Raw genomic sequence first — 9,303 nt, forward strand, 5'->3', positions numbered from 1 at the left:
TAGCATGAGACGGAGTCTACAACCCACACAAGTGGCTCAGATAGTGCAGCTCATCCAGGATGGCACATCAATAGGAGCTGTGGCAAGAAGGTTTGCTGTGTCTGTCAGCGTGGTGTCCAGAGCATGCAGGCGCTACCAGGAGACAGGCCAGTACATCAGGAGACGTGGAGGAGGCCGTAGGAGGGCAACCACCCAGCAGCAGGACCGCTACCTCCACCTTTGTGCAAGGAGGAACAGGAGGAGCACTGCCAGAGCCCTGCAAAATGACCTCCAGCAGGCCACAAATGTGCATGTGTGTGCTCAGACGGTCAGAAACAGACTCCATGAGGGTGGTATGAGGGCCCGACGTCCACAGGTGGGGGTTGTGCTTACAGCCCAACACCGTGCAGGACGTTTGGCATTTGCCAGAGAACACCAAGATTGGCAAATTCGCCACTGGCGCCCTGTGCTCTTCACAGATGAAAGCAGGTTCACACTGAGCACATGTGACAGACGCGACAGAGACTGGAGACGCCGTGGAGAACGTTCTAGTGCCCGCTGCATCCTCAAGCATGACCGGTTTGGCGGTGGGTCAGTAATGGTGTGGGGTGGCATTTCTTAGTGTTCCCTTTATTTTTTTGAGCAATGTACATAATACAGCAACAAAAAGTAATACTAATATAGAAAACGATTTTGAAACACTGCAAAACTAATGGACTGCATTTATATAGCGCTTTTCTAACCATTGGCCACCCAATGCGCTTTACACTATTGCCTCACATTCAGCATTCACGCACACATTCACACTCGCCTTGCTCAAGCACACCTCAACACTCAGCTAGGAGGAGCCGGGGATTGAACCGGCAACCTTCAGGTTACCAACCAACCCGCTCTACCTCCTGAGCTACTGCCGCCCCTTTACATCAACTTTCATATAGTTATACATTTTACACCCAATATGGAATAACCAAAATTTCTTCATTATGTAATAAGTTGTAGATGTAAGTTATTTTAATCACAGTTCCTAACCTGTTCTCTTTATTGTGTGTGCAGGCTGATTGCCTGTCATCTGTCAGAGAGATGCTGTGAAGCTCTGGCCTCAGTTCTCAGCTCCAACTCCTCTAGTCTGAGAGAGCTGGACCTGAGTACCAATGATCTGCAGGATTCAGGAGTGAAGCTGCTCTCTGCTGGACTGGGGAGTCCACACTGTACACTGGAAACTCTCAGGTCAGTTTTACTCAATATCTCAAACAGTTACACCACAAGTTCCACATCAGAGGACAGTTATAACCCAGCTTATAACTCAGGACCTGTGATGACCACATCCATGAGTTTGTATCATTGGAGATGTAGCACCTTGTTGTTTAGGTGGATATTCTAATACATCCATATGCCTGCAACCTTTCAATTATAAATATAAAATGAACTCAAAATATAGTACTATTGCCCCCCCACTGTCCCCCGTATACGGGACAGTGGTAGTTTAGAGCAGGGAGAAGTATAGGGGGTCTTTGGAGGGTCTTACCCCTAGCTGGACACCTCTGACCCCCTGAAAGCCTCAAAAGAATCATTTTGGAGGGTCTCTGGAAAGAATGATTTGAAACCTGCAGTTGTCAAACAAAACGTGTTTTAAAGCTTACTATATCCAGTACTCATTATTTAAATAGCTAATTCTTTACTCACAAATCTGAATAGGACACAGAATAACATTGTTATATTGTGTACCCAGTGAAGAGACGAACGCTTTAAAGCTCTATTCATTATGAACTAATAAATAAGGAAAGCCAAGGATTAATACTTGTTAATTGATAGTTAAGTCCAGCTGTATTTCAACAGCTGTAAGCAGTGGTGTAGTGGTTCTGGGAGAAGTGGGGATACTCTAAATGTCTTAAAGCGCCCTGTGTTATAAACAGTAACATTAGGGATACTCTTGCATCTTTAGTGCACCCATAAATGGGCCAGTAATGTTGTGACATTGTCACTTAGCTTCTGCTGCTTGGCCAGGATTGTCTTTGCATCAATCCTGGCCCACAGACTATAGGGTGAGACCACTACATTATTATGCATTCTGAGTGAACTATTGATGATTCCTTAGTCCATTCACACATGGAAATTGGACAACTACTCTCACCGTATAAGTAATCTATCGGCCAGTCGTTTATTTAGTAAACGACTGAAGAGCTGGTAAATTGTGAAAAATGCATTAAACTGTAATCAGAAAACGCGGTTATATGCTAGTATAGACCCTAGTGTATCTGTGGTATAAAGGCTGGAATGAATTTCAAATTATCAATATGTACACTGTATCCTTTAAATACTTCCATGGAACAGATGGGCAATGTGAATAATAGATACGTGTGGACCGATGGAGAGATAAAAGTTTTCCTTGCTCTCATCGAAGAAAAAAATATTCCAAATGTTTTAGATGGAAAACAACATAATTCCACTATATACCTAAGAGAGAGCATGTTATGAAAAGGATACGAGAAGTCCTGGAATGTGTGTAGTTTTCCGCTCCAACCACTTGATGGAAACACACTTGATTCAAATTTATTTTTTGAGAACATTCTAAAGATTCGCCTCACCTTTTAGATGGAAACATGACTAGTAAGGTGCACTTTAGAGTTGTTTAGTAAAGTTAAATAACGGATTCTTCTTTTAACTAAAGGTTATCTTAAATCTTTAGTTATCTGACATCTAAGTGTCATAATTTAAAGATCTACTGTATTGACATTTAGTTAAACTAATAAAACATGTCTTATGAGAAATTTCAATAAAAAAAAAAATCACAGTTCCTAACATGTTGTGTTTATTGTATGTGTGAAGGCTGACTGGCTGTCATCTGTCAGAGAGATGCTGTGAAGCTCTGGCCTCAGTTCTCAGCTCCAACTCCTCTAGTCTGAGAGAGCTGGACCTGAGTACCAATGATCTGCAGGATTCAGGAGTGAAGCTGCTCTCTGCTGGACTGGGGAGTCCACACTGTACACTGGAAACTCTCAGGTCAGTTTTACTCAATATCTCAAACAGTTACACCACAAGTTCCACATCAGAGGACAGTTATAACCCAGCTTATAATTCAGTACCTGTGATGGCCACATCCATGACTTTGGTATCATTGGAGAAGTAACACCTTGTTGTTTAGGTGGATATTCTAATACATCCATATGCCACAGAAACAGAAACATTTTGGATGGTCTCTGGAAAGATATAAAAAAAAATATTTGAAACTTGCAATTGTCACACAAAACGTGTTTCAAAGCTTAATATATCCAGTAGGGGTGTGCACGGGTACACGTGTACACGTTTAACCGGTTAGTGAATCATAACTATTTAGGAAAAATAGGTAAGCGAAAAACTGTAAAAAATAATAATTCGATATTTGTCTCAGCCATTATACCAAAGATTCTCTAGGGTCTATAGCATGGTTTCTCAATGGGGGCGTTCGCACAACCTGGGGGGGGGCGCTTGGAACGTGATTTTTTTAAACTAACTTAAACTTTTCTAAATATTTGGGTGAAAAAACATTGCATTTCAAGTACAAAATATATGGGCCTAATTAGGCCTCTGTGCGCGATCTGTTTTCGTGGTGCCCAAGTTGCCCGGGCCGCGGTGCCCGTGGTTCCCGGGCCATTCATTCATTCGTTCACGGGGCACGGCGGGAGTCGCGGGAGTGCCGTGGTCACGGCCGTGGTGCCCAAGGAAGACGGGAGACGTGGCCTCTCTCTCTCAAGTTCAAGTTTATTTCAAGTTCAAGTTTATTTTAGCCATTTCAACAGTATATAAAATACAGTTGATAAGAATTTGTTTTGGTATGCTCACATGTATTACACAGCAACATAACAACACAACATTACAAGACAGAAAGCCAAAACGGCACATAAATAACAAGGAGTACACACATGAAAAACACACAATGCATGGTTCGCGGAGAATGACAGCAGTAAAGTAGAGTACAGTGGTGCAAAAACTGCAAGTGAGGTAGACCATGAAGATCTTAAAGACCTTAAAGTGCTTAGTGCTTGTTCAAGTGGCGTATAGCTTGTAGATAGGTACTATCCCTAAAGCGTGTTGTTTTACGTGTGATGCTTCTGTACCTCCTCCCTGATGGTAAGAGTGTGAATAAGTGGTGTGCTGGATGAGAGGGGTCAGAGATGATCTTCCTAGTTTTCCTTGAAATTCTGGTGTCATAGTGCGAGCCTATGGTAGGCAGACTACAGCCAATGATTTCAGAGGCCCTGCGTACTACCCCAAGCTGTTGTTTGTCCTGGCTGGTAGCACTACCATACCAGACCAGGAGGGAGAAGGTGAGCACGCTTTCGATGGCTGCACGATAAAAATGGGTCATGCCTGACTTACCCCAAACTTCCTCAGCTGACGGAGGAAGTATATTCTCTGATGGGATTTGGAAATAATAAGACTAATGTTCAAGTTCCATGATAGGGACTGGTGGATAGTGGTGCCTAAGAAGCGGAAGGAGGAGACCCACTCCACAACTTGGCCATTAATGGAGATGGGAAGGTGCTAGCCTGCCTCTTTCCTATAGTCAATGATGAGTTCTTTGGTTTTGGTTGTATTTAGTATAAGGTTATTGTCTTCACACCACTGCACCAGCTGTTCAACCTCACTCCGGTAGGTAGATCCCTCCCCATCAGATATGAGGCCTATGACAGTGGTGTCATCTGCAAACTTTAACATTTTAACAGATGCAGAGTTTGATGTACAATTATTAGTGTAAAGGCACAAGGCAAGGCAAGGCAAGGCACAATTTTTTATATAGCACATTTTCGTACCAGGGCAATTCAAAGTGCTTTACATGAAAAATTAATAAAATAGGAAAGCGCATTTATACTCTAAAAGTGTACGTTTAAGTTTTGGATGTATATTTCAATAAAAGCTGAGGCGAAACAAAAATGTTTAATAATAAGACCATAAAAACCATGAAAACATAAAATCCCTAAAGGCAGAAAGTGTTTGCATAGATGAGTGAGGGGAGAGCTCTAAGGAATGTTGGGATGGAAAGACCTAGGCATAGGCGAGGGAGAAGAGGTGTGTCTTTAGCCTGCTTTTAAAACAGCTTGTTGTTGGAGCAGTTTTTGTGTACTCAGGTAAGCAGTTCCAAACTTAAACAGCATATGAGCTAAAAGCAGCTTCTCCCTGTTTTGTTCTGGTAATGGGTGGGATCAGGAGGACCCTTTCTTGGGATCTGAGAGACCTGGTCGGGGTGTAGTGCTGCAATAGGTCTTTCAGGTAGACAGGGCCAGTTCCATTTAGAGACTTAAAAACCAATAATAAAATCTTAAAATCAATTCTGAACTGAACTGGTAGCCAGTGGAGGTGTTTAAGCAGTGGTGTAATGTGGTCTGTCCTTTTAGCCCTCATCAGGATTCTGGCTGCCGCATTTTGGATCAGCTGGAGCTGTCTGATAGTTTTCTTGGGCAGGCCTGTAAGGAGACCATTACAATAGTCCAACCTACTGGAAACAAAGGCATGGATAAGTTTTTCGAGGTCATCTTGCGACATGAAATTCTTATATTTCGAGATGTGTTTTAGGTGGTAGTAGGAGGATTTTGTGATGGCTTTGATGTGGGAGTTGAAAGAGAGTTCACTGTCCAACTGCACCCCCAGGCTTTTTACCGTTGTTTTGACTAGGTAGCCACTGCAGGTCAGTTTGGATGAGATGCGGTCTCTGAGATCCTTTTTTCCAAAAACTATTATTTCCGTTTTCTCGTTGTTCAGCTGCAGAAAGTTAGTGCTCATCCAGTTTTTAACATCTTCCACACAGCAGACCAGTGTGCCCAGTGGGCTGAGGTCGTTGGGGGAGAGGGAAAAATAAAGCTGTGTATCGTCAGCGTAACTGTGGTAGGAGATCCGACGCTGACGAATGACCTGTCCCAGTGGGAGCATGTACAGATTGAATAAAAGAGGGCCTAAGATGGATCCTTGTGGGACACCACAGTGGAGGGGGGTGGGAGGTGATGACCAGTTGCCTATGGAGACAAAAAAAATAAAAAAAGATTTTCTAAAGAGAAAATAATAGAGGTGACAAGACACACCCTTGTGGGGCGCCGGTGTTCAGAATCCTTGGTGATGACACATTATTCTGGATTTTAACACACTGTTTCCTACTGGACAGGAAGTTTAAGATCTACTGACAAAGTAGAGCATTAACTCCTGCGGCCAGGAGAAAGTTGTACAGTCTGACAGGAATGATGGTATTGAAAGCCGAGCTAAAATCAATGAACAGTACACGGGGATAGGTGGACTTAGTGTTCAGATGTTGCAGAATGAAATGTGTACAAAGTGAAACTGCATCGTCCACTCCCCTATTAGCCCTGTAGGCAAATTGGTGAGCGTCTAGCGTGATGTACGTCAAGTACCTACAGACTAGGCGCTCAAGTACCTTCATAACAACAGTAAGTAAGTGCCACAGGCCTATAGTCATATAGTCTCTCTCTCTCTCTCGCTTTCGCTATCGCAATCGCTCTCTCTCGCTCTCGCTCTCGTCGCTCTGGAAGTTTAATCGGGTTTATTACAGTGATGGACAGTGCTGTTAGCCAATCAGAGGTGAGACATTTGCATGTCATGAATATTTGTATATTTTTTTCACCAAATCCGACTCAGAGGGCATTCATTGCTATTAGTGACCAACGCAAAATCAATGAAAAACGCTGCAATAACAGCTTTAAGCAATATAGCACGAGTGTGAGTGGGGTTGTTAGGTTATTAAAAAAAAATTATTGGGGGGGCACCAGAGGATCAGGGTAAGGTCAGGGGGGCGTTTGCTTAAAAAAGGTTGAGAACCACTGGTCTATAGCATATAACCGCGTTGTCTGATTACAGTTTAATTCATTTTTCCCAATTTACCAGCCCTCGTTTTGAAGAATAATCACCGCACCGTTCGTTTCAATGGGAATAGCGACTATACTTTGTCTATACTTTCAACATAAAGTGTACATATTTATAATTTGAAATTTGTCCCAGCATTTATACCACAGATACTATAGGGTCTATAGCATATAACCGCGTTTTCTGATTACAGTTTAATGTAACAGTAAGCTGATAACATCCTAATTAGAACCACAACTGCAAATGAACCACAGGGAGATAACCATGGCAACCGGTCAAACAAATGTTCTTTCTGCGATCATTCTGCTCGCGCATCCGCCGTGTTGATAAACAAATAATCCCCCTATAGCGCGACTGCGGTCCACTCTAAAAAAAAAGTTAAAGCTTCATTAATTAATAAAGAAACGGTTAACCGTGTACACGAAAAAGTAGGGGTTGTGTAAACGTTAACACTTTTTTGTAACCGTTCACATCCCTAATATCCAGTACTCATTATCTTAATTGCTAATTCTTTATCCACAAATATGGTCCCTTCAATGGACCAGGAAGTGCTTCATAAAAGGACCTTCTACGTCATCAAGGCAACACCACTTGTGTTTGGAGTAGGACGTTCACTAAGTGGTTGGCAGACTGGAAAAACACAGGATTTTACAGGTGTGTGTGTGTGTGTGTGTGTGTGTGTGTGTGTGTGTGTGTGTGTGTGTGTGTGTAGCTTGTCTGGCTGCCTGGTCACACAGGAAGGCTGTGCTTCTCTGGCCTCAGCTCTGAGCTCCAACCCCTCCCATCTGAAAGAGCTGGACCTGAGCTACAATCACCCAGGAGACTCTGGAGCTGCGCTGCTCTCTGCTGGACTGGAGGATCCACGCTGGAGACTGGACACTCTCAGGTATGAGGACAGCTCACCGCTCAGGGACAAAGTCTCCTACAAGGATTCATGCTGCTGCCAGATGAAGTGGTTTGAAGAGGCAGCATGTTGTGTAGAACGTGATGAGACGGCAGATGATGACGGTGAATGTTTCAACATGCTGCTCTCACTTTGTTTCCCCCCCAGTGTGGAGCACGGTGGAGTGTGGAGGCTGAAACCAGCTCTAAAGAAGTGTAAGTGTCTGTTTGATTCATCCCATGACACACACACTATTGAGATGGAAAGTCCATCCACACAGCAGGAAGTGAGGTCACATCCTACTGGGAATGAAGATGATGGCTGGCATCATGTATCTTACATATATTAATACTGTCCACCATCACAGTTAGACCTGCTTGTATAAAACCCAGCAGGTATTACAGGGGTGAGGGGGAGTGACTGGGTTAGGGGCCGGTGAGGGGGAGGGGAAGGGGTGAGAGAGAGGGGGCTGAGGGGGGGGGGGGGGGGGCTGAGGGGGAGGACTAGGGGGGAGGGGGAGGGGGGATGACCGGGCTGAGGGGGAGGGGGGGTGAAGGGGCTGAGGGGTGAGGGGGAGGGGGGTGACCGGGCTGAGGGGGGTTGAGGGGGAGGGGGAGGGAGGTTACGGGGCTGAGGGGGAGGGGGAGGGAGGTGACCGGGCTGAGGGGGGAGGAGTGTGGGGGTGGGGGGGTGAAGAGGCTGAGGGGGGGGACCGGGCTGAGGGGGGGCTGAGGGGGAGGACTAGGGGGGAGGGGGGGGGGGGGGTGACCGGGCTGAGGGGGGGGGGAGGGGGAGGGAGGTGACGGGGCTGAGGGGGAGGACTAGGGGTGAGGGGGGGGGGGGGGGAGGAGTGTGGGGGTGGGGGGGTGAAGGGGGAGGGGGGGTGACCGAGTTAGGGGCCGGTGAGGGGGAGGTGAAGGGGTGAGAGAGAGGGGGCTGAGGGGGAGGGGGCTGAGGGGGAGGACTAGGGGTGAGGGGGAGGGGGGATGACCGGGCTGAGGGGGGGTGAGGCGGAGGGGGGTGACCGGGCTGAGGGGGAGGGGGAGGGGGGATGACCGGGCTGAGGGGGAGGGGGCTAAGGGGGAGGACTAGGGGGGAGGGGGAGGGGGGATGACCGGGCTGAGGGGGGGCTGAGGGGGAGGACTAGGGGTGAGGGGGAGGGGGGTGACCGGGCTGAGGGGGGGTGAGGGGGAGGACTAGGGGGGAGGGGGGAGGGGGGAGGGGGGGGTGACGGGGCTGAGGGGGAGGACTAGGGGAGAGGGGGAGGGGGGGTGACGGGGCTGAGGGGGGGCTGAGGTTGAGGACTAGGGGTGATGGGGAGGGGGAGTGAAGGGGCTGAGGGGGAGGGGGAGGGGGGGCTGAGGGGGAGGACTAGGGGTGAGGAGGAGAGGGGGAGGGGGGGGTGAAGGGGCTGAGGGGGGGGCTGAGGGTGAGGACTAGGGGTGAGGGGGAGGGGGGCAGACGGGGCTGAGGGGGGGCTGAGGAGGAGGGGTGAGGGGGGAGGGGGGGTGAGGGGGAGGGGGGTCAGTGGGAGGGGGCTGAAGAAGAAGAGAGAGCAATCACAAAAAGAAAGAGAATAAAAAGAAGAAGAGCAG

At 47.2% G+C, this 9,303-nt stretch overlaps 1 protein-coding gene across 8 annotated transcripts in view; it reads left to right on the forward strand.

Annotated features, from left to right (window-relative positions):
* The window catches only part of LOC132449982 (NACHT, LRR and PYD domains-containing protein 12-like), a 182,311-nt gene extending 174,219 nt beyond the window's left edge, over nucleotides 1-8,092 (forward strand). For 2 of the 8 annotated variants that reach the window (XM_060041928.1, XM_060041926.1), the window contains 3 exons: nucleotides 1,033-1,206; nucleotides 2,806-2,979; nucleotides 7,538-8,086. In XM_060041928.1, the coding sequence (XP_059897911.1) occupies nucleotides 1,033-1,206; nucleotides 2,806-2,979; nucleotides 7,538-8,057 (868 nt within the window). In that variant the 3' untranslated portion in view covers nucleotides 8,058-8,086. Of the gene's footprint in view, nucleotides 1-1,032; nucleotides 1,207-2,805; nucleotides 2,980-7,537 lie in introns of all 8 variants that reach the window. The other 6 variants (XM_060041922.1, XM_060041921.1, XM_060041924.1 and 3 more) reach the window with 6 other exon arrangements.
* Nucleotides 8,093-9,303: the final 1,211 nt, after the last annotated feature.

This window comes from Gadus macrocephalus, chromosome 21, assembly GCF_031168955.1.
Source record: "Gadus macrocephalus chromosome 21, ASM3116895v1".
Lineage (NCBI taxonomy): Eukaryota > Metazoa > Chordata > Actinopteri > Gadiformes > Gadidae > Gadus > Gadus macrocephalus.